Source organism: Pagrus major, chromosome 21 (assembly GCF_040436345.1).
Source record: "Pagrus major chromosome 21, Pma_NU_1.0".
NCBI lineage: Eukaryota > Metazoa > Chordata > Actinopteri > Spariformes > Sparidae > Pagrus > Pagrus major.
The window spans coordinates 17,157,040-17,182,807 of record NC_133235.1 but is presented as its reverse complement, the minus strand read 5'-3'; the positions used below and the strand labels follow the sequence as shown (position 1 = coordinate 17,182,807).

General features: G+C 42.6%; 2 protein-coding genes across 4 annotated transcripts in view; both read right to left on the bottom strand.

The window, feature by feature from the left end:
* Window positions 1-8,921: 8,921 nt before the first annotated feature.
* On the bottom strand, window positions 8,922-10,180 carry LOC141017037 (la-related protein 6-like). Its single transcript, XM_073491657.1, has 2 exons — window positions 9,980-10,180; window positions 8,922-9,851 (listed from the first exon to the last, which is right to left on the bottom strand). The coding sequence occupies exons 1-2, from the start codon at window positions 10,178-10,180 to the stop codon at window positions 8,922-8,924; spliced, it is 1,131 nt and encodes a 376-aa protein (XP_073347758.1).
* Window positions 10,181-12,988: 2,808 nt separating this feature from the next.
* Window positions 12,989-25,768, bottom strand: part of LOC141016430 (receptor-type tyrosine-protein phosphatase F) — a 170,237-nt gene continuing 157,457 nt past the window's right edge. For all 3 annotated transcript variants that reach the window (XM_073490789.1, XM_073490788.1, XM_073490790.1), the window contains 7 exons: window positions 25,060-25,345; window positions 23,747-23,925; window positions 19,378-19,504; window positions 17,850-17,975; window positions 16,767-16,921; window positions 15,574-15,709; window positions 12,989-14,948 (listed from right to left, as the gene is read on the bottom strand). In XM_073490789.1, coding sequence (XP_073346890.1) covers window positions 14,880-14,948; window positions 15,574-15,709; window positions 16,767-16,921; window positions 17,850-17,975; window positions 19,378-19,504; window positions 23,747-23,925; window positions 25,060-25,345 — 1,078 coding nt within the window. In that variant the 3' untranslated portion in view covers window positions 12,989-14,879. The remainder of the gene's footprint in view (window positions 14,949-15,573; window positions 15,710-16,766; window positions 16,922-17,849; window positions 17,976-19,377; window positions 19,505-23,746; window positions 23,926-25,059; window positions 25,346-25,768) is intronic.

The following is a 25,768-nucleotide window of genomic DNA, read 5'->3' as shown; positions in this document are numbered from 1 at the left end:
CTTAGAACGTGGAGGAGCATTGAAACTCTGTCGGGAGAGGGTGAAACGGACAAACGTCAGACATGTTCAAACAGTCACGCATTTAATAGTGTAAACCATCTCCTCAACGTGTCACAATAAAGCACAGAGAACAATACAGAAATTGTTGTCGTCTGCGCCGTCACATTTCTTTGACCCTGCCTTGAATCCACTTCTCTCAGTGGGGATTTTATTTTACTGTCAGTTTACTTTTTCTGATTCGGCTGTCAGCTCATTTTCACTTTAAGTGGGCTCTTGATCCGCGAGCTTGACATCACTTGCTGACACCTGAGAATGCAGTGTGTGTTTAATCGCTGCTGCTGCCTGAAGAGGAAAAAACAACTGCAACTTCTTATTTGAACTGAAGGCAGGTTGATTTAATTCTGCAACACTTTGCTCTTTGAAACCTCTTAAAAGTTTGTGTATCTTATCAAAATACCTGACGTGCTTCTTCTCTTCATTTCAGGTGGAAAAAAACGTTACTTTACAGAACTTAATGTTCCATTAACATCTTCAAATAAAAGGGGGAAATCTATTTCTTCCTTGACAGGAGGCTCAACCACACCTATTTGCATTTCTATCTATGATGAGGCCTCAGTTAATATGTGTGTTTTGTACATCCCTTTATCTTACACCGCCCCTCCCTTTTGAAACTCAATTTGGAGAAATGTACCTTATACCTTCTCTTTCGTTATTGTCATGCTGCAGGTATTTAAGAAGTTTTAAAGCGCACATCTTTGTATTTCTCATATCATGTCACCAGTGAGCAAAACATTCCCCCAGAGCCGGAAATGGTATACTGGCAGTGACTAACAGCAAATCCAGACCGGCCTTACAAAGTGTTTTCCCAGACTGGATCCTGTAGTGTACATATACAGGCTGCTGTAGTGTTTACAATGGGACAAAATGAGACATATCTTTGTCTAGTTTAGCGGACAAACAAAGATCTGGAATGAATGACTTCTGGAAGTTTGCACTTTTACTCCCGCAGATGACATTAAACAGAAAAGTTTACGAAAAATAGTTAAAATTAGGAACATTTGGTCTTTCTGGTGGAACTATAGGCAGCGTCAGACTCCTCCGCTGCGTCTGAGTGTTTGGTCACCGCAGAGGGAAAAATACAAAGAAGTTGCACACTTGAGTTGCAGTGGAATAAACAGCGTATAAACAGGTATAACCAGTCCTATCAGTCATAGCTTGACTCATCACTCATAATTCCATATGGGCTTGACGTGGTGAGCTGCGTCTGAACAATGAACGGGGAAAGGTATTTATTTGAAAGTCAAACATTTCAGCTTGCAACCTCATTTGACACAGTCCATGTAAATCAGATGTGGCTCTGCGGTCGCTGCAGAATGTTACCCGGCTATACGTCTCATTCTTGCTGGTTTTCACTCCCTGCGTGATAGATAGAAGCCTCGATGAAAAGTCTCATTTTGTTTCTCTTGGTTCAACACCAACTCCTTACACCAGGAATCTTACAGCTCCTGCTCTAAATAAGATGAATTTTCTAATTTAAAAAGAGCCAGTTTGTTATGATATATGGCACAGGGTGAGATCATTGTTTTCTTTTGCTATTAATAGGTCAGTTTGGGACGATTACTCAGCCTCTGAGTTAGCAGTTTCACACGGCCGAGATACATCAATGCCAGTGGACGGTTTGCTCTGTGGCTCATCCTGATAAAGCAATTAGCTTGTGAAGAGATGAGTCCTCAGATGTCTCAGTCGCTGACACTGGATGAAGCCTGGGCGTCAAACACTGATCTCATGTCCCTGAAGACGCTTTGATTGTCATAATTGCTCCACTCAGAAACACATTAGTCCCATCTGCAGTCGATTGTCGCCAATAAAAGTGCCAAGGAGCATTCTGCAGCTTGTTCAGATGGTCATGGATGATTAATCAGGACAGACATTTAATATCTACCACTGGCCCCCGCTGTCATGGACATAAATATACAGATATTGATAGGGGGAAGAGGCACCGGTGTTTTTCTTAGGAGAGCAATGGACATGAATGAGTGGTCCTCTTCCTGAGAGGACAAAAGCTGCTGTTTTCCAGCAAACAGAGAGGAGCAACAACGCAGAGGATATAGTGGAACCCCAGAGGACCCTGCAGCAGAAGGAAAAGCCATCCTCAAACTGAGACATAAAAGTGCAGATGAGCCGCAAAGACAACTAAAACACACACAGGCGCAGCATTTCTGGCCCTCACAAAGCATCAGCGCTGATGTGCCCATGCACGCTCCGAGACAAGATCGGTGTGAGGCCCAAAACAAACCCAGAAAAATCATCTATTGAGGAGAAAAGACTAAGTTTGCACGCATGAAAGTCATTGGGATTTGTGTTTCCAGTAAAAGTGGGAGTGAACACGAGGTATGTATAGACACACCTGATGCTTGCTGTCAGTCATATGTCACCTGAAGAGCTACCAACTGAGTGAAAACATTCCCTGGGGATCATTAACATGTCGGAGGCAAACCATGAAAGTGAACTGCTCAGCCAAGAATTCCTCAGTCTGTCAAAGCCATTCCTGAGACATTATGTATGCATCGTACGCCGGCGCCCCTTCCTCAACCCTCAACCGAGCTCTTGTTGTGACTCAAAGATGGCATTATTTCAAACGGCACAATAAAATTGATGTTTTCAAGGAATAATTGGGTCAGTGGCCATGGCGCTGCTAAGCTGGTGGTAATGTAATTACAGTAGCATGGCACTCGTGTCCTCCCCTCCCTCCCTTCTCCCAGAAGGAGACACTCAACAGAATGCCACAGCCTATGGAAGATGAACCAGAGATCTGTCAAGATGGGGATAAGGGGCGTCTGTGGTTAACACTTTTGAATGAAGCCAGCAGACAGGGGGTGCCTTCTTTGTCAGCTTGCTTGGATCTTGACCAGTGTGACATGATTACAGCGAGGGAAGATCACAAAAAAGGAATGAATGAAGAGCTTCTTTGTGCTGGGAAAAAAAAGCGCGATACCAACTTTTTATGTCTCACCACTGTAGAATTTGTTCCTATACATTCCCTAAATACAGCCTGGTCTGTCTCACTCACTTACTCACTCTCCCTGTCTCTCCGTGACTCACGCATACCATAAACATACACGCAGCAATTGCGTGGTTTCACTTTTCCCAAATCATATGACAAAGTCTAACCTTCCATTGTTGTCCACTTCACTTCCAGGGCGCACACGCACTCCCACAAGCAGCATCACATAACACTCGATAATCCAGCTTACATAATACTGCTGCTTCTTGATATCTAAAATGTCCACAGGTTGAACCTTTGTGTACATGCAAACCTGAGGCCTCTACCTACAGATCATTATTACCACGCCGTGTGTTCCAGCTAAGCTCCACCCATGTGACTCTTTGCACCGCTCTGAACACACCCCATAAATACCTGTGCTGAACAGATAACAGAGGATCATAACAAACAGTGGCGAAGACACCTACTGGGTTGTTGCAGGGAAAACAAGGTGCTTTAGGGAGTCCTAGAGAGGCATTGTCTTGTCTTTTCCCTCTTAAGTGAGCATCAGGAGGCCTGGGGACAGCTAGAGAGTGCTTGTGGAGGTAATAGGGACATATTCGAAAGATCAGGGCGGGATTAGCACTAATGCCTGCCGGCTTTATCTGCAGTCACGTGGGTTAACACCTGGCTGCAGTGTTGGTGGCGGAGCCTGGGCCTTGCTGTGTGTGTGTCTGCGTTAATCCATCAGACACCTCTAACTCAGGGGTTAGGCCAGCATGCAGGGCCAACGGAGAGAGCAGCAGCAGGCGCCTCTTTCTCCTCTTCTTCATCCTCTAAACCTGTCATGCTTTCAGTCTGAATAATGAAGAAGAAAAGTGACGAGCTCAGTTAGTTAGATCTGTTGTGTTGGCACCAGGGTGGGCCAAAAAGGCTGTAAAATAAAGTGGATGTTCTGAGCCAGGATTGGCTGTTCTAAATCCAGCCTTGGTTCTAATGCAACTGAAAAAGGCTTAGGTTAGACTGTGCTGTAATTTTGCTGGGCAACCGCTTCAGTTGGCTCCCGCTCTGTCACTCAGTAACCATAGGATAATTAAAACAAGCCCGGTCCTTGTTAGTGGGAAAGCTGCTGTTCATTATTGAAAAGGAAAAACAGGAGGAAGGAACATCTGTTTGTGATACCAGGAAAATAATAATTTTTACACTCATTCTTTAAACGCCAAACATGACTCCTGCATCTTTTTAATCCACTGGATGTAGGTGCGTGGTTAAAAAGATTTTATTTTAGAAGACCTACTATCACATCCCACGGATTTAAACAGATTAATCCAGTGACCTAACGAGCCTCACAAGAAAATCTCACACCTCAAACCTGTTGCTCTCAGGGAGGTGTTAATGAGGTGTGAGGGGAGGATACACTTTAGATAGACGCACATTTGACACCTGTCCCAATTTGTCTGCCACTTTCTATTATGGGAAGAGTTGAGTCAAGGTATGGTCCTGACATGCGTTTAAACATGCGTTTTTTTCTCACAGACAAAGAGGTTACATGAGGCTTGGCAGGAGAACGCCACCCCTTGTCATTTTTATGGTGCGCGCTGGGTGTAAGATTGATGCTGTCTCAGGTACTTTCTAAAAAAGAGTCCATGAGCTGCTATTCTGGCTGCTAATCTGTCTATGCCAGATCCTCTTTTAACACAGGAGCATCGCCTCTAAACCCATGTTAAACATGTTGATGTTGCTGTTACAAAAGGTTGACGGCCATCTGGCACACGTTGAATACCACTTTATAAATATGACCCACGCGAGCAAGTACAAGCAAGTGCAAACATCTGAAATATGACATTTTACATCTTTATAAGCCTCTGCTCTCTTCAGGAGATTCAGATATTAATTATTTGCATGCACGATGTATATTTTAGCAGGAATCCTGATGAGACGATGGGGAGCGGTGCATCAGCTCAGCTTCCCCTCTCAGTTTTGCTCCTGTTATGACCAGCTTTGGCAGGTTATGAAAGTTGAACAGCTCAATTGACTTCAGGCTTAACCTCTATCCGGCCTCTTGGGGCTCTGCTAGACACAGTATAATCTCTACGTATGATATGGGCTTAGTGAGAAGGGATCATCACTTCAGTAAAATGCTCATAGTGAGCACATCAAGTTTGCCTCTCTCAGAGTGTCACAGTTATATTTTTAGACGAAAGTTTCACCCACTTCTTCTTAATTATTCAAACGATTAAAGGTGCAACTCTGCAGAAAAAGAAATCTCTAAAACGATGAACACAGAGGAAAGATCATTGTCCGGAATCATTATTTTGTTAAAGTTGTGCTCCAACGTTTAGGAAAGGAAAGCCAGAAAGTATTGAGAGAGCAATTATGCATGATAATGAGGCAAACCACCATGTTGGATAAAAGGCAAGAAAAGAAAACAAACTTTACTCTGCGGTGAGGGGTTATTCAAACTCTGCAAGTATACAACAGTGATTATTTTTCTTGTTGCTCTTCCAACATACTTGCATGCCCCTTGCAGTCAAAGGTAACCGCTCTGCAAACATTTCGTGACAGGCGGCTGTGCACTATTGACATGCGGTTCCAGCAAGGGCCGCTTGTTGATACAGATTATCCAACGTGTGTTTTCTGCCACTCAAGCACTTGGTGAGGCATCCCTGTCAGTGGCAACCTAACGCCTTCCCCATAAGCTGCCGGCTTAAACCAACAAAAGAAGATGTGGTGTCCTTACCGTTCGGCCGGCTAATCCAGACTTAGCTGCGTGGCGTCGTCTTCAGCTGACCTCCACAGGCAAGTGCTGGCTGGGTAAGTCCATCATCATCACAGGCGAGGAGCGAGGGCAGGACTCCTGCGTCTTCCCCTGAAAATCATCACAGCTCCCTGTGCCTGCAAGTACGGGAAGTGTCCTGACTTGATTCAGGTCCAGGCTGTATTATTCTTCTGTCATATTTGCACTTCCATAGAACTCTTTTATGTTGCAAAGATCAAAATCAGCATTCCTCTGAAAGTAAGCGTGTGCCGCATGGCACTCAGGTCGCTCCATTCAAAAAGAGGAGAGTTGTGTGTTTAGAAACGTATCTGACGTGACATCTGGTTCACTTCAGAAAACTTCTGTCATCATGCTTCTCCATACAGTGTCTGGTCCCCCGTTTTTGTTTTGTTTTTTCACAAACCTGAATCTGAAACAGGAACAGAGCAAAGCAGAGGTAGTCTCATGTAATAAACAGATCTTACAGATGCCTTAACTTTTATTCCATCTGTTGTGAAACTCCTTCCCCTTCAGGTCATTTTTATCTCCTTACAAGAGCAGTGTTGGAAAGATAATGCTCATCTCCTTACCCTCTTTCCAGCAGCAGGTCTTCTCTTCAGCTCCAGGGAGGGAATCTCTGCGGGTAGAGAAGATGGGTTAGGGTGAAGAGGGAGAGCGTGGTTACCGTAAGCAGAGCAGAGTGCTTCTCTGATGCCTCTGCCTGCCTCCCCCCCTCAACTGTTGCTCCTCCTCCTCCATAGTTGTGCTTCTGGGCCGAGTCGGATTACTCTGACATGATAATCTCCCTGGCTCTAGCTCCAGGAGCACTAAAGGATGCTTTGGCCTGAGCAAGGGCTTACATTCACCTTCTGCCGCAAGAGAGTCTGCCATCTTAAGTGGGCGACTGGTAATTGGGCAGATCAGTGAAATAAGAGGGGTCTGTGTCTTTCAATCTTTTAGGGGGAATTAAGAAAGTTCGCAATTGGTTTAAATGGTGCTAAGACAACACTAACCCTGGTTAAATGGAATTATCACAGCAGAGGTATTTCATGATGATTCAATCTGCAGTTGGCTGGAGATAAAACCAAGCGTGTTGTTGTTGAGAATCGCACGTTCACGTCTCCTCCAATACAAACCAGTATTTTAGCCCTTGAGCCTTGAAAGGCAAATGAGGAGCAGATGGTTGTGCTTTCGGAGGGTATCAGGCACTCCAGACTGCAATCTAAATAAATACCCCATCCACAGAGGAAATGCGTCAGGTGTGTAGGGTCAGTCATGTATAAACAAAGGCCACGCAGTTTGGAGACGAGGGAAGGCGATGCGTGAGGTGGGAGACGGGGCAGATACACTCACAGGTGCTGTTTGAGGGCAAAGAAACAGTTGATTAAAAGGGACAATTTTGATCTTAACAAAATTGTGTCTGCAGCCAAGGAGTTTGAAATAAAGCAGATATCCTTGAGTAGAAGAGTAAAAAAGTCAACAGGAAACAAATTATTTGCTAACAAATATCTCATACTAGCACCATGAGTCATTCACATGTCCTCGGGCCAAATTATACACAAATCACGCCTCGCAAAGTTCCTCCAGTGAGGCGATGATGTGGCCGAGAGCTAACTTTGGAGGACTTAAAATTCCTCCACCGTTGACTAAGAGAAGAGGGGAAAAAAACCAAAGGAATCTTTACCCAAGCTTTGTCTCGCACCAAAAATGTGCATTGATGGATATTCAAAGGTTGTTATCTCAGTGACCTAAAGTGTAGATTTCATGTTCAGTCCAAAGTGAAGCCAACGCAAACTCTCCTTTTCATTTCAGCGCTGACCTCAAGGATATCACTGTGCCACAAATCAACAGAGGAGTCATGCTCTTTTTTTTCACACTGTGGATATTTTGGTGGTGGTAAGCAGGTGCAAAATCGTCCAAAGAAAAACAAAACTAAGAAAACATGAGAATTATTTCAGCTAACTTGTTTGACATAAACCTCAATTACAGGCCTGAGGAGCGATGTGTAAAAACATGATGACTCCTAGTTAACAGGGGATATCGTGCTTTTCTACCCTTGAAAAGGAACTATCGGCACACAAACATTTCCTGACACTGGGCAGGACCGTTTCTCCTCCATACATATTGTTCACAGATGTGCAAAGCTTTCGCGGACCAGACTCGGCTGCAATAAAAGCCCAACAGCTGTTAATTGCTAAATCAAGTCAGAGACAATAAGAGTGAATCATTTGATACGTTTACACTGTAAAATTTCACTCAACAGCTAAGATTACATTAGTCATGACGACAGTCTGACGTCCAGAATATACAAGAGACAAAAAACAACAAAGTATGTTTCCAATTTAAATCTGATAGAATCACATACACATCGGATTGAAGCTTTTCCACTGGGCGTGGATGAGTGAAGAAACACATTTTGTTTAGGTTTGGGCAAGATTTTAAGGAAGCCCTCAATCAGTAACACTATAAACACACCATTCCAGTCGAGGTGTCATTAGAAAGGCTGGAAATAAGGCACAAATCTTGCTACCTCACTCGTCTTGCACAAGATGTGGTTTGATGATTGGACAAGTAGCTTTCAGCCAAATGTCATCTCGGCGAGTGGAAAACTACTTTTTAGAGAACCAAAATCTAAACAGGCACTTTGTGAGAGTGATGCAGCGAGACAATGAGGGCCTTTTCTGAGCTATTTCATGTTGAAAGACAACGCCTCCTTTTTAGAGAGAAAGTGGCAACAAGGTAAATCCATCCTGGCCCGAGAACAAATATACAATGCAATTTCCCAGTTGTGACCAGAGGAGCTGAGGTCACGGGTGTTTCTAGAAGGGCCTGTGTGGACTCAGAGACACTTTGACTACAGTTTGTGTAACAATTTGTACCTCCAGCTAATATTGTTTTAGTCTATTTGCATGCAATGCAGTGTATTTACTTCCTACGCAACAACAGCTTGATGAATAAGACACAGTCAGTGTTTAAATTACATGGTTGTGAACACAGCTATATGCTGCCCCCATCTGTCCGTGGTTAACAACTACATGTAACCCTGAATAAATAATCTGTCACCAACAGATATCAAATATTAAATAGATTTTATTATGTAATACAAATATAATGTTATTATCTTGATCAGCTATTATACTGTTGCGGTATATTGTTGCGCCATGATTTCACCACTGTTATTCAGCCTGAGTGGTGATATTCAGTTTGATCTCTGCGTCTGCTCTGAAAGCCTTTGGTGCCATCAGGGCCGAAGGGCTGGCGTGGCACCCGTTGAATCAAGCAGGGCCTGTTCAGGTGCACCTTGGTGTTTAATGCACTGGCTGCAAACTTGCGCTTGAGCACCCAGGGGCTCTGAGAATTCTCCTTATCACAGTCTCCAGAGCACCAGCTCCTCCTACTGTACCTCTGAGTAAAACCAGTGAAGGTCTTGCCGTTAAAGCTGGTGGAGGTCTGCTCAAAGGTTCTTTGCATGCAGTTATCTGGGTACTCCTGAGGCTGAGACGTGCCTGGCGTCTCATCTGAAACTTTAACTGGCGAAGAGGGCTCCTCCTGGAGTGAATCCTCCGAGGTTTCAAGTGGATTTTCCTGGGATTTTCCAGGTTGGTCCTCTTTGTTTTCCTCTGATGGGTTGTCCTCGCTGTTGTGGTGCATCGACTGGAATCCCAAAGGTACAACACACAAGCCTTCACCGTTAGACTTCTCCTCTTCTGTTTTCAAGGCTCTGTAGGCCTTACGAACCGCATCCAAATGATCAAACTTCACCACTGCACACAAATGTTGCCCAAGCTCTTTGTGGCGCTTGGCGTAGCACTGCAGCTCCTTGGGGAGCTCTTTGCCAGGTTGCAGGATCCAGACTGAGGCGACGTCGCCGTGAGCGCTGACTTTTTGGAGGATCCTCTCTGAGAGTGAGGAGTGCTCCAGGCCGTCTCCTTCGCTTTTCTCTGCAGAAATGTTGTAGATGAGTAGGAGCCTGCTGGTGGGGGAGCACAGCAGCCATTTGGGAAGCGGCTTTATCCGCCTCACTTTGGTGCGTTCGTCATTCACCTCCAGAACTTGTGAGTACTCTGCTCCAGCTAGAGTCATGTACCAGTCAATGGTCAGGACCTTTATCTGTGACAAACAGTGGGGAAACTCAGCTGTTTGCATTTTACTCTATTGTTTTTATTCAAACTGAAGGAATGTAAACACCAGAGAAAGCACATGAAATCTTGCTTTTCTTTTCTTTTTTTACCTCTTACCTTTTTCAAACAAGTCAGGAGCTTGAGACTGACATAGCCCTGCTTGTTCTTCTTCACATGCTTCAGCAGGAAGCCGTCCTCTGCCAGGTGGCTGTCGGAGAACAAATCCTCCAACTGGGCTTTAATCTTCAAGCAGAGCAACTCGCCTTCACGCTCCTCTGCATCTCGGGCAGATTGTGCATCATCTCTACAAGAGCACATGACTCAGCATCATGATGTGCTGCAATGTAGATTAGTCAACCATATGCTTTCAAATTTTCTTACCCAATCGGATTACTCATGGTGTCTTCTGGAAGAGGAAGAGCAGGTCACTGAGCTGTGCTGTTGTTTGGACTGTTTTCTGGGCAAAATAAAGACAAGTACTGAGGAAAAAGCAGCAGACTGGATAGAGTTATTACTACTCAATGAAGACGAAAATGCACCTGGATACGGTTCATACAGTCACAGTGATGTGTTGGTTCTGTCGAATCCAAAACAACATTTTTGTAAAATGCTGCAAGCAAAATTCCGCCTCACACACCACCACTCATAACAAGGAAAAACTGTCATGTAAACAAACTATTAGCTGTCATAAACAGAATATTTTCACTGCTAAAATAAAAACCCTCTCTGCACAACAGAGACCACAGCAAAGTATCAGTATTACACACAAATGACAAAACATCATTAAAGGTGTGAGTTTCTGCAGCATGGCTCGGAGCTAATTGCACAGTCAAATTTATGACATTATGAGGCTCCCAAGCTATGTTATGATGTAGAACGACATCCGCACCTATGCTTTAAATCCAGCTTTAAATGTTTGTGAGCTTTAGACTTGAGATAATTCAGCCTGTTACTGCTACTGCATGAATCATTCCCACATGCTGAAAGCAACAAATAAACATAATTTACATGAGAATATGTAGGTGCCCTGTTTGCTTCCTTCCATATGTTACAATCATTATATGTGGGATAAATATACAAACCCAAACTGTTTCAGGCCTTTCCACAGATACAGTCACGCCAACGTTTTTTTCCCAGTGTGGGCTGCTGTTGAGAGGTAGACTGAGCAAGTTAGCGAGGGGACTCGAGATGATCAAGCCTCGCTATGAGCACAGAAACCCGCATGGATTTATACAAACTCACATGTAGAAAGAGGGGTAACAAAAGGCACCTTAAAAAATATATATCAAACACAGAAAATGGGCAAATATGTTAGAATAAGCAAAAACCATCTATAGTTCTAATGTTAAACAAGAAAAGATTCAAAAACCCAACAAATCTGCTTCATCAGAGCTGTGTGGGTGTGATGTGTGTGTCCTTAAACACTCCCTCAGTCATTTAATCACTTTATATCAACACTACGAAGGTATTTAACGCTATTTTAGACGCAACATCCTACACAACTGTTGGACTCACGGCTTTCTGCACACTGGTGCACCACCACATACAGCTGGCGCCCCCATTTTCCCGCCCCTTCCCGTCAAAGATCCTGAGTCAGCCTCTGATCATCATTTTGAGTCTTCTTTTATTTTTTCCATCCACATACTGAGATGCATTTCATTGTGGGATTGCTCGCTAAAAGCAGTGTACACTTGTTGGATACTACCGAGTGGTGGATACATTTCACACTAAGACATCAGACCTTCAAATACAAATGGCAGCAATATTCAGTAATTAAAGGGTGACTTCAGAGAGGTTGTATGTGTGTGATTTGATCAGGTTTGATTGACAGTGGTTTCCAACACTAAACTCTGATTGGTCCATGGTGACATCATCTTTCTCCAGAGTCCTGCCCACTTCAAACCAGTCAGAAGAGCGCAGAGGAAAAAAACAAAAACTGAATTTTCTTTTAGGTGAAAATACTGAAATGAAATAATTACTGATGATAACTGAGCCATCTCCATGACAACTGAGCACACTCCATCTGTTGTTCAAGACTGTGAGATGTGGGAGAAAGCCCTGGAAATAGTGGATCATTCATATCTTCCCAGGGTGCTATTTTCCCCAAATTTATATAGCACATAATGGGAACATGACAGACTTCTATGTTTCCCAGTTTTACATACAGTTTGTGCTTTTCCAGCGTCTTATGTTTCCCGGCACTCCTGAAAAAGATGTTAGGATTACCCTAAAGTGACGACCATGAGTTCTGCTGTGTTTATGTAGCTGTTTTGAACTAAGGTTTGATTAAAAAAACTGGATAACTAGATTTTAACTTGAAACACAAAAGGAGGGTTAATGTGTATTAACAGAATATTGTACTGGGGAACATAGGACCCTGGAGAACATGAAACATGGGAATTTAGATTGTGGTAACATATAACCCTTGGAACTTAGGACCCTGGGAACATAGGGCTGTGGGAACCTAGACCGTCGAAACTTAGACTCTGGGAACATAGAAACCTGGGAACTTATACCGTGTTCACATAGGACCCTGGGAAAATAGTACCCTCGTAACTTAGCACCCTGAGAACATAGAACCCTGGAGAACAAAGAACCCTGCGAACATAGAACTCTGGGAAAATACAACCCTGGGAACATATGACCCTAGAAACTTATCACCCTGAGAGCAAAGAACCCTTGGAACATAGGACCCTGCAAACTTAAACCCTGGGAATTTAGACCCCGTAAACATAGGATCCTGGGAACATAGGAGTGCTCCTTAAATAGAAAGTGGACTTGGAAAATAACAGTGTGTTCACCTAGGATCCCATGGGTTACAATTAAAATCTGAGTCAGAAAATTAGTTTGGGGACCTCTTAAAAACATTTGAGGTGGTAGATATCCTTCAGACACCCTGGCAAACACAAAAACGGACACTTTCAAGTATCTGAACATTCAGTAGCATGGTTGGAACAACCATTAAAAATGCCTTGAAATGAAGGACACGTGATAATGAGTTTCCTGGTTGTCCAAAAGGCAAATGGGCAAAAGAGCAAACTTGTACTTTAGGATCTATCAGTTAATAGTTCAACGTTCACACATTTTGTAAACGACAGGATAAAAAAAAAGCCTCACAAGCCAGAATTTGTACAAAAACCCAATTATTTAACTTTATTAACATCAATGTTTTTTCTTTTTCATCAACAGTTTCTTTTTAAATTCCAGTTCTTTATCAACAAATAGAAAACAGACTGTGTGTACAACAGATCGAACCCCTACAGCACTAAGCATTCACAAGGTAAAAATGAACATTTTAGTTTTTTCGCCAGCGTTTTCAAGTCCCCCCTCCCTCCCACCGCCGCCGCTTCCACCATCACGTTTAGGCCTCTCGGATCAGACGCTCCCCTCCTGCGGCTCGTGTGGGAGAAGATGTGTGCTTGAGTGGTGCGATGGCCCGCGCTGAGTGAGGAGTCGTCCATTTTAATGGGTGGATTGGGGTGGGGGGGTTTGTGCTGTTTTTCCTCATTCAGACGGACAACCAGCTGTCAAAGTTACTATGGTAGTACAGTAGATACAATGGTGTTTCCATTAATACACACTCTAGGACAGCAGGCTCTCTGCAGTCTCTAGGGTTGGTAGATCAGCAGAATTAATCATTTTTAACAATATACCTTTGAAGCTGTGTATATATCTATATGTAATTGTACATATATATAATCAATCATAATTATATATATATATATTTATAGTTCTATTTCTGTATAAAATAATATCAGGTTTCAGTTCAAAGGGCTGAGTCTCTTTCCCTCTGGTAGGAATGGTTGATTCTGTACAGGTGCCAGCGTTCATGGCTCTACTCCTCAGCCCGTATGAACCACTTCCGCTCCTTTCCGTCTTGTGTGGTTCATCTCCAGCAAACCGACCAGGCTAATGGGCAGTGAGGAGATGGGAGGGACTTGAAGAGCAACAATATTCAGAGATCAGGGAGTTTATTTTCCGTCAACTACCCTTTGGGTATAAAAGTCTGTTTTCCTCAGGTAAGTTCTCCGCTGTGGAGCATGAAGGCCTCAATGCCATAGGCTTCTGATGAAAAATAAAACAAGACGCAAAAAACGTAGAAATCATGTGCTTTCCATTTCTGTACACCTCTGATTTAGTCTTGTTAGCTAATTCACTTTTTGTTTTATAACTAGCTACCATGTTTACAGAAGGACAACCTTTTAGCTAGTGTGTGTGCTCCGAAATCAATTTTTTAAAGTTGATTTTTTTTGTCGAAACCAGCAAGTGAAAAGGCAATTTTTTTCTGAACGGAGATATTGAACTGTGTAAGACCAGAAACAATGAATAAAACACATAATATGAATAAAAAGATAATGTGACAAAAGAAATCTGACAGCAGCTCAGAGAACAGTGGTCCTCCTGTATTAGTATCTAGGAACGTGTTAAAAATACATGTCCCTTGTGCTAAAGTACCCTAGAATAAAAATAAAAAACAAAAAGTACCGAAAATATATAATGAAAATAATGCACGCCCTATGCTGGGCAGTTTAAGACAGAAGAAATGTCTGATGTTAAAATGATTATGTAAAACAACAAATAAACTAAACAATAACATTTTTTTGATGTAATGAATCATAATATGACAATAAAATTAACATAAAAACAGAGAGAACGCTCTCTTAGTGCTACCAGTAGCCTTTGACAATCAGGGAGGTTTGGCTTCGACAGAGCAGAGAGGCGAGCTGCCGGTCTGCGCTGTCGCATCTGTACAAGAGTTGTCATATTTGTCAGAGTCATTGTAATGTTCCTGTTATTATTCTTAAAGCAAAATCTCATGATGTTGGTTAAGTCGGCGTGGATCTCTATGATTGGTTGAACCCGTCGCCGGGTCTGAAAGCGCGTCCCTTTCTCCTCCCCCCCGGCTGCGGGGAGGGGGGCCGGGTTTGAGGGGGTCAAGTGAGTGGATGGTGGCTGAGATGGGACACTTGGCACACTCCTGAGAGGTTTGACCAGGGAGGCTGCTCGGTGGGAGTGGTTATGTTGCATAGTGGTCAAAGCTCCCCAGGTATTCCAACGCTGCCCTGTAGCACAACTGGTACTGGTCCTGGAGAGGAGAAGAAGAAGAGACCTCAGTAAGAAAGTCTGGATTATCACTAGTCGTATCTGTAATTCTGCTATTCTGGTCTGTTCTGAACACATGACATTTACTGCGTGTCTGTCCATGAAGAGGATTCCTTTGGAGCGTTTTTCCTTATCTGTCTACAGATAGAGGATGTCGTGAGCTGTGTTAAAGTAAGAAATCGATTCTTGTCTATAACTAAAGCTGTAGTAATTACAGCTGTTTGCACTAGAGGCACAAATTAACAAATTGACTTCATTAACTTGACAGCATTCACTTTCTTCTCTCCTTATTTTTAACTGAAAATGTTTATGAACTCCATGACTGTCTTCTTTAATATGCCATCAAGATGCTTTGCGTGCTTGATGTTTAATCTGTTTTCTTTATTTTATCTTGACTTGAAGAACATTTGACACCGGATCTCTGTGATAGCACCGGATGAGTTTGCTGTAATATTTCAAAAGTACCTCTAAAACTTCTACTAAGGACAAATTTGTCAGGAAGTCAAAAAAGGACACTTTAGATAACATCAAGAAATAAAATATACAACATTGACTTTGGAATACCATCCTGTCACTGTGGGATATTGAGTATAAACAGTTGTTCTTACCTCTGTCTGCACCATGGCAGGCCGCTGAGTGCGAAGTGTCTTCACTGTCTGGAAGAGGTCGACCACTCCTTCGTACCTCATCCTCTCCAGCACGATGCTGAGGGTGATGAAGACTCCGGTCCTGCCCACCCCGGCACTGAGGAGCACACACAGAAATCTTTATCACATCTGCTGTTCAAGGCTCATTAACTCTTTATTACTATAATGTTCAAAACTAAGAAATTAAAGCTCATTGTACTAATTTCAGGTTGCTCTAAATAAGGAAGCCTGACTACAATGTGGTTTTAATAAAAAATGAACTGGGAAGAAGTCTGTTGTCTGTAAGCATGCAACATGATTTTAATACCTATTTTTGTTTTTATAATGCACCGTATATATAATACAGTTCAACTGCACCACGAAATACAGCCTCCTAATTTACCATAAAATTACACACATATAAAAGAGTTTCAACACAAAAATACACATTTTATCCCTTATTAGGGTAGGACAAAATATCAATATGGCAATATATGGTCATACTGCCTCTTGAGATATGATTATCGATGCATTGGTGCCAATATCGTTATTTTGCAGCACATTGGAATGATGGCACATGTGAACATGGACAAGTTAGACTGTTTCATCTCTATTAGTGTCAAATTCAGTGGAACTGACATCACAATGCAGTGAATACATACTTAATTCATTCACTTTTCCATATCATGGGTATTTTCTATTCTTCAGTTAGACAGATATTGTGATGTATCATTAGACAATTGTCTCACAATCAATTGATTGTCACAAGATTGCTGTATTGTGATACTATCCTTATCGTGGGCAACGTATCATGAATCGTATTGCACTGTGAGTTACTCTGTGATTCCCACCTCTATGAACTAGACTGCATTACTTTTAGCCAGGTGCCAGGGTAATACTTTGGAAAGTTTTTAAATGTTGAAACCCCATTTAGATGTGATTTTCTATACCTGGTGATCTCAAAATGATAAGGACCAAAGTGCAGAGGTACACACCTCTGTCATTATCTCAATTGCTTGTACTTTGTGCACGTGGAACACAGATTATATGCCATTTGAAAGTGCAGAGAGAGAGAACTCTCCTGCTCCAAAATCAAAACGGTAACATTTGCATGCATGTATAAAGCTCTGAAGTAGCCGCAGCAGATTTGTCTTCATTTTATGGCTTCATTTTACCTGCAGTGTACAGTGATTGGTCCATCCTGTCCGAACTGTTCCTTGGTTTTGTGCACTTGTCCAATGAAATCAATGAAGCCTTCTCCAGTTTTTGGCACTCCTTGCTCGGGCCAGTCGGTGAACTGGAATTGGCGGATTGTTCTGGACTGGCCGTCCTGAGTGGCAGCAGAATAAGGACTTTAAGTACATTTAAGTGACACCGTGCATTCATAAGAAGAAAGCATGACAAATAGGTGATGCATTCTTGTTTGCATATTTCTACTGAGCTTTTTAGATGCTTCAATGTATCTCTCTGCCTGTGGCCTTCGCTCTAATACGCACTCGACAAATAAACAAATTTACACCTGCGTGTACAACATGAAATCAGTTGATGATCGTGTAGGAGAAAACCAGCAGGTCTGAGGCACTCGAGGAGCAGCGCTGACAAACACAACACTGCAACATGCGGTGTAAATTAAATGTTTCTTTGTACATGTTATGAGTTGATTTCTACATTTATCTCTCGTTCGATGAACATACTGTATATATATATCTATATGTGAATGAAGGGGTGGATGTGGGATTAGAGTGCTGCTGTGCTGTGGGCCTTCTGATGACAGTAAAGTATATTTATAGCCCATTGAAACTACTGCATCACAGGGAGTAGTGGTACTGGCCCTCGGGGACTGTAGGCTATGCTTTTCATGTATTTTCACAGTGATCTCGAAACACACATGCACGTACACACACAGACACACACGCACACACAGACACACAAACACACACACACAATCCATAGAGCAGGCATACTGCTACTAAATCCGGGTAAACATGTTTGATGGTGCATTCACTTGATGTCAACCTGTCAGGAGAAATAACACGGGACGCGTTCTGATCATCTCTACCTTGAAATCACAGTCGGTATAATTCTTAACACTTAGCGCGACTGTCAGCATTTGCATGAAAACCTAAAATTAAGATGGATTTGGGTTGGATGGTTGTATTTGTGTAAAATGCCAATCAATCCTCACGCCCTCTCCCCAACCCCACACACACAGGGACAAACCCACAAATATTCACACACACACAGTGAAATCAACATACCCTGGCATCTGTGACTTTGAACTCTCTGAGGATGTACTGGGGCATGTTGTACTCAGCCATTGGATCCACCACGAAGTACTGGTACCTGGCTGAACGCTCTGCTGGCCAGTACTGATGGCACTTCTCCTGCAGAAGAAGAGGAAGGCATACATTTTAAGTGCCTATATTTGACAAATCTTTTTCCAAACACATCCAGGAAGAAAAATAGACTTTCACATAATGGCTGTCTGATGCAGAAGTGCAGGATATTATTAGTAGGCTGTATGTAAGTTATTAGTCATTTTGAGTCATGAGAAGGTCTCTGCTTACAAAAGGAAATCGAGGAGAGATGAATCTGTGGTTCTGAATTATTGTCTTATTCATGGAAAAATATTTACATAATTTGCTTGTGTGCTTAACTACTGCGATGATGTGCATGAGGGCTTTTTTCCTAAACTGTGATTATGGATGAGAGGGTGATAAAAGCTATAAAATGCAGTTGAGTGCTGTTTGAATCACCTGCATAATCATAAAAAAACAACTCAGTCAAAGATATTAGGAGTTTAATCTCAAACTGGTACCAAGATCATTGCACTGATGTCATTTCATTAAAGGAATAGTCTGAGGTTTTGGGTGATTACGCTTAATCTCTTGATTCTTGATGAGTGACACCACTCTCATGTCTTTCCATAAATTATATGAAGCTGAAGCCAGAATCTAGTTAGCTTTGCTGAGGGTCCAAAGGTATACATTTGGTATGAAATGCAACAAAGGTCTTCAGATGGAATCAAAGGAAAACCGGAAGAGAATCCAGGTGAGCCGTTTCCCCCTTTTTCCAGTGTTTGTGCTAAGCTAAGAATCAAAATCAGACTTCAGAATGAGAAATACTTAATGGATCCCCATGGGGGAAACTGCATAAAGCTAGCCTTCGCCTGGCTGGAACCTTATATTTAATAGACAGCTGTAAGAGAGGTATTGATTTTCTTATGTAACTCTGGGCAAGACAGCAAACAGGTGTATATCACAAAATGTCAAACTACTTTTTAGAATTCACTCCCTGACTTGTTTGTGGCGCCTTATGACACCCAAAATCTGTAAACTTTCTTCGGGGTCATGGTTGATAAATCTAAACTTTGCTGAGTACCAAACTATTTTAAAAGCAGGAGTGTTATTACAAAATTAGGCCCGTATATGTATAAAGTCTGCCAAAGAAAAAGTTTAAATCACTGTTTTAGCTCCCTTGTTACCAAAACAGATCAAATTTTTCATAGTGTGTGGTACAGTCACTCAGTATGGGAATTATCAGTACGTTTGGAATGCAACCAATTATTGACAAATCTGACATGGTAGCATGGTAGTTTCAACCAAGAGACATTCCAGCCATGCTGATAAGAGAGTTGACTTTAAACCATAGTTACTGTTCAGAGTTGAAATGAATTAATATTTGAGCAGTGTGACGGAGTAACTAAGCTGAACTGAGCCAAGTTTGTTATCATTCCCTGAGATGGTTCAATGACCTTACAGGTATTTATGTATAAAATGTATTTACCCGTCCCATCTCTCGTAGCTTGGTGAGCATGACAACGATGGTGGAGTTGTGCTCCCACAGCATCCTCCAGAAGTCCTCGGTGGTCTCTGCTAGCGGGCCCTGTGTGGCCAGGTAGGCCTTCTGCTGTCTGAAGACATAACACCACACAGAGGAGGTATTAAACATTACACATAATAATTGTTAACTTTATGGTGCTTTTACAGCTGGTATTATAAAGCACATCACAAAGCAATAAGCAGAAAACGATTAAATGATAAAGGAGTGCCTGGCTCTGGAGAAGAAAAGGCTTTTAATCCAACCCGAACCACAAAATTTAATAACAGCCAAGATATAAGACATGTAACAAAACTGATGTCATATAAAGTGTTCAGATACTTTCAGACAAAAATGTATTCAAATAAAATTCAAAGGCTGAAGAGAAGTTCTCTGTGTTACTCCATTTTTTTTTTTTAAAAGCAACACATAATATTTGTTGGACATTTATATATAAGGCACCTACCGTAGTGTGACTTGTAGGAAAGGGAATCAAAACCTTTAACACCATGTTAGGTAAAAGCTTTCGGCTGCAATTTGTAAGAGTAGGCAGAGCTAGAACAACTAGTTGATTAATCCATTAGTTGAGTGAAGGAAAAAAAATTGTTTTGTTTTTATTTGTGAATTCATGAATCCTTTCAGGCATTTTTCAAGAAACATGTCAAACATTTTCTGTTTCTAGCATCATAAATGTGAGGATTTACTGCCTTCTTTGTCATTTATGATCGTAAATGAAGAGTCTTTCGTTTTGCAGACTGTTGGTTGAGACAAAAGAAGCAACTTGAAGATGTCACTTTGACTCACTTGAGCGTGTTTTCACAATTTTTGGACATTTTACAGACTGAAAGATTTCAAGTAATAGTGAAAATAATCAGCAAATTAATCAATAATTAAAACAACTGTTCATTACAGCCCTATTATAGGGTATTGTTATTGTACTGTTTGTAAACCTAATGCCTAATGCCAGCAAGACAAATCCCTACATGTTTAATGTACAAAGCAAATAATCCATGGCAACGATCTTCATCACTGAGCTTTTCAAGCCTGAACAGATCCTCTACTTCTTCCTCCTTCCTCTCTGTAACACAACACAGAATGAGCGAGAGAGAGAGAGCACTCGATATGCTCACTAAACTAGAGATGAGCTCATCCACTGAGGTGCCAGAGCTGTGCTGGTGTCCTACGTGACTTTGGTCCAGCAGAGCCGTTTCTTTGTCAAACAGCAGGTGGCAGCAGCGCACTGATCAACAGAGAGAGAGAGGGAACTGAGGACTCCAACAAAAAACGCACGCATCATCATCGTGCACGCACACACTCACATGTTTGCAGCACATGTAAGCATCCAGGTGTACCAACGTATGCGTGCCGTAGTTTTGCATGTATATTCAGACACGGGGCTACACACACGCACACACTCAGTCACACACTGAGCCACGGCTGAACAACTAATGAAGGTGCTGCAGGCGAGGCACTAATGTGGAACCGAGAGATTAGAATATGCTCGGGGCCTCGCTCGCACAAATAAAGAAACAACAGATTGGTGGAGAGAAGAGAGGAGATGGCACACGAGGAGGGGAAGGCAACAGAGTGAGGAATCAAATTAAAAAGATGAAAAAGGGGGAAAGAAATGCAAAGTAAAGAGAGGAGATGTACAAAGTAGAGGGAGAAGATGTAGAGAGGAAAACGTGAGGAGATGAAAAGAGTGAGCACTGCTCTCTCTAGCTGGTCATCATAGTGCAAAGTAGGACTGACTGCTGGGGAGGAGGAGAGAGAGGAAGAGACGGGAGGAAAACGAGGATGTAGGAACACAGGAGGAAGAAAGGGGAGGGTAGCTAAGCAGGGGATGAATGTTAAATTTCAAATTGATAGGGTGGACCCCTCTAACCTCGCCATAAAACAGCCCCTAGCCAAAACAAAAACAATTCTAACCGTATCACACAATACTGACTTCTCTGCACACAGTGTCCTGATGAGTGCGCTGCCAAACAGCACAAAGCACTCTGCGCATCATCCCACATGACTGCAGTGCTTGAGGACATAGTGTTTCATTTCAACCTCATTACAATGCTAAAACTCCAGCCTGCATCGGAGCATATCCAGGGCTCGTGCCCCTGATAGCATAGCTGGAATCAATGGCTCGCCTCTCATTAGCTTAGCATATTATTGGCTTTTCTTGAAGGAGCTGGGGTGAAGGGCACTGGAGGCCCCTGTTTAGTTTTTATTTATGCTCGGGCTTTAAAAGCGGCTTAATCACACAGAACCACTGGTGCACACAACAGGTCCCCACCCGGATATGTCTGTGTCTGCCATGATGTCTGAATGGAAAATTAAGATGGCGAGTGAGAGATGAGGGTGGGAGGAGAGCCAGAGAGTGAGGAAAGAAGGTGAGAAGAAGACAGATTGCAGAGGAAAACAGAGAGAGACAGAGATAGAATGGGGTAAAAATAAAGAGGGAAAGGGAAGGAAAAGAAAGAACAGAGGAGAGAGAAAAAAGGAGAAAGAGAGGGTTTGGAAAACACACTTCATTACGATACTCTCTTGCTGCAATTATGCTATTTACACAGCAACAATTGAGGGTTGGCCTCTGCAGAGCAACTTCTCATTAACAACAGGACTGGAGAAAGAGGAGGGAGTTAGGGGAGAGGGGGTGGAGGTGTTGTCTCTGTCACGGTCCGGTATGAAACAGAACTCCATATGGACTGGATGGCATTTCAGGCTGGCTAAATCCATCCCCTCGCTGTAGACTTCAACCACAGAAGTGTCAGCACTGTCTGTCTCTGCCTCATACTTATATAGATATAAAACAGAGGCTGCCTTTTCATCTTCCTTCCTCTCTGAAGCAATTTGGACTCACAGAGCACACGAGGACATGCAGTAGCTTCCATATGAAAGCGGCTGCAGTGCAGCGGATGAGAGCCACATTGACAGAGTCGAGAGTGATTCTTGCAGCTGGATACTGCCCACTGCGGACTCATCTTCAGTCCCCTCCCATACATTTTTATCTAGTGAATGTGAAAATCTACTGTATTTTTCACACCTGTAACAATCTGCCAGAAAACACCTGCAGATCTGTCATATTCAGTGTAGTAGGGAATGCATTAGGACAGTGAGTGTTGGCTCTGTAGCTCTGCACTCCAGGACGATGGATATGAAAAAAAATGGCTGCAGATACAGACTCTCAGATTTAATTGAAGGATTACAGACCTGTTTCAGAAGACAGAGAGTAATTGGAAAAGTTATCATGAACCTAAATTAAGTAATTGCATTTAAAATTAAGTTGCAAGTCCTGTTCAATCAATGTCTGCCCGAAGTCTACGGCTCATTAACATCAGCAGACACTTCGTATCTTCTCCGGATGCTCTGCCAGGAGTGTACAGCAACCATCTTCACTTTTTGCCTTCAGTCTGGTCCAAAGTGCTCAGTTGGATTGACAGATGTCTTACTATTTTATGCAGCTGTCTTAGCCAGGACTCTCTTCTAAAAGAGATTCTGAATCTTAATGGGAATGTTTCTGGTAAAATAAAGGTTAAATGAAACTGTGCTCATAAAACAGATGCCTTGTAGGACTACGCATATTTGTGATCACTGTCCTGTTGCCTTGTTGTGAAATTGGAGGATTATGTTCAGAAAAGGGCTACAAGTCTTTTGCGGTTACCACAAACTGGACGTGAACATTAAAGGATAAAGGTGGTGCTATTCCATAATTTGTTATTGTCAACGAGTCCCATGAAAAGACCAAAAATAGATACTAGTATCTTTGTATTGCCTGTGTACACAAAGCCTGATATAGCTTATATCTTTGTGCCATTAAACACAACTTATGTCCATAAACTACAAAAAACACACCAATGTGGCACATTTTTCTTTATTACATCGAACAAACACTGGTTTATTTTGAGTCAATGCCACATACACCATCCTGCTGCATTAAATACTTCACTCTACTAAAATTAATTAATCGGTCACTGAAAACACTTTCCAAAAAAATACTGTATTTATTCCTGTTGACTAACATTTGCTAAAAACTACGGTAGTCAACTCTTTTAGGAGTTACTGAGCCTTTGTTTGTTTTTTAATGAAAAAGGAAACTGCATATTTGTGACTCATTTTTCAAGATTTACATCTTCAGTAGGAACAACAGGGCTCGGGGTTGAGAACTTGGGTAGTAAGTTAGAAAATATTGAGAGATAGACTAATGCATTGTTGATTTTGTTCTTTTTGTGCGATTTTGTTGACAGAAGGATAAATACAGAATGATGCAGCCCTGTCCCTCAAATCTCAAAGTCAGCACTTTAAGCTCACTCATTGTATTCAGCTCAGAGAGTCCTTTACTGACCTGTAGCCGTCAATGCAGCTGGCATTGATGTAGTCCGAGCCCTCGACGCCACGGATGGGCTGCAGGCAGACGCGGGTGGACTCAAAAGGCATGATGTTGACCAGGCGGTTCTTGAACTTGTTGCAGGGCAAGTTGGCGCTGATGAAGCGTGACGTGTGGGCTTTGGAGTTGGCCAGTCTCTGTTTAATGAAAGGTGGGAAGAACCCAGACAGGGGAGAGAGATTGAGGGAAGAAATGAGTGACCTGTGACCTGGAGTAAACAAACAAAGACGTCTGAAATGCTGCCTTGTCAAAAGTCTCTATTTTGGTTTTCTGTCAAGATGAATAAGAAGTTCTGCTGGTAGGTATAACTAAATGCAACGGGCTTCTCTCCCACAGAATCCCAGAGCTTGGAGGATTGTAGGCGTGACAAGCTCAGTGTTGGCAGTGGTCAGAGCACAGATGGACAGCACAGGAGTGTGTATGGACAGTCACGGTTACTCCGGTATAATTTGTGTGTGTGTGTTGTGGCCAGACTGTGTGGGCACGGAGGCTGTGGCCCCCACATACGCCGCAATCATTCTCTCACTCTTTCATTCTCAGTCGTTGGCAGGAGTGTAGATGCTATTATCACTTCAAACAGAATGGATCATGGTCATAAGAGGGCTAATGGCAGAGCCGCGCTGGGAGGAAAGTGTGTAATAACATCACAGTCGATGGCTATTGACAGAAGGTGTGCGTGTGATTGCAAGTCACCTTGAATACCAGCTGTGTGTGTGTGTGCGAGTGTCAGTCATTCTGTATTTCTCCACGTGTATGTGTGTTGTTGAAGTGTTTGGGTTGATCTGTGTGTTTGTTCTGGTCCATTTGTCCCTGAAACATGTGATTCTACTGTAGCTGCTGGGATGTCTCAGCACCAATGTCACAGAGACAAATTCCTGTGCATCACCTTATTTGGTGAATTAATGATTTCAAACAAGCTCTATGTAATCGCTCGGTGCAATAGTGACACCCTGAACAGAAGATCAGAAACTGCAACTGCAGTCTGACACTCTTTTGACGACCTGGCGCTTCAGAAACCCATGCAGAATACTGACATTATTTTTCGAATTTCTGTTAATTATTAACAAAAACTCACATCACAAATCGCTAGAGTGTCACAATGTCACCTCTGTGAACTATTCAGTGCAGTATAAATCAGAAAAAGCTCTTTTGTTAAGTTAAATGCTACATTACATCTAGCAGGAGTCAACTACAGCACTGCTAAAAATTAAAAGTCAGTTTATTACACTAGATCACACATAACCTTAAGTAATAATTGTCTGAAGTGTCACCTTGAACTCCAGCTCCATGGCAGTAACCGTCTCGCCGGGCGCGGGCTGGGTGAGTTTCTGGATGTGGGCGTACAAGTTACGTGCCGGCACCTCAGTGTTTCCGCAGGTGGCGGCCTCCAGCAGGGCTTCATGGATGAAGATGTACTGGTCTTCGGTCTGGACCATGTAGTTCCTCTGGGCGCGCATGCACGTCACGTGGCCGTAGATGTCTACAGACTTCTCGTGCTTCATGCGTTCCAGCATGGCATCGATCACGATGAAGCAGCCAGTCCTGCCCACACCCGCACTGTTGGATGGAGACCGAGAGGAGGGGATAAATAAGTTAGTGTTCGCTATATAAGAGATAACTTTCTTACGTCTGTTTGCACTTTTTAACAAGACCCACTGAGTACAAACACATCAGTGCACTTCTATGGAGGTAAAACTACAACTAAAGAAATGCTGATCAGATTGTGGTCAAAAAAGGTATAAAAATAAAAAAAATGGGATGCAGGGTGCATAGAGAATATTATTGTACTGAGAGGTAAGTTTTCCAGTTCTATTACCTTCTCCTCTGAAAACTGGACATTATGTTTTCCAGGTAATTTACTCCCTCTAGCACAAGAACTGAACCATAACGAAATTGTTTGCTGCAGATTGTGATTGGGGAGGCATCCTGAGAGGATTTTCGACTGGCTGGATTATACGCAACACAGAATCATCGAGCCAA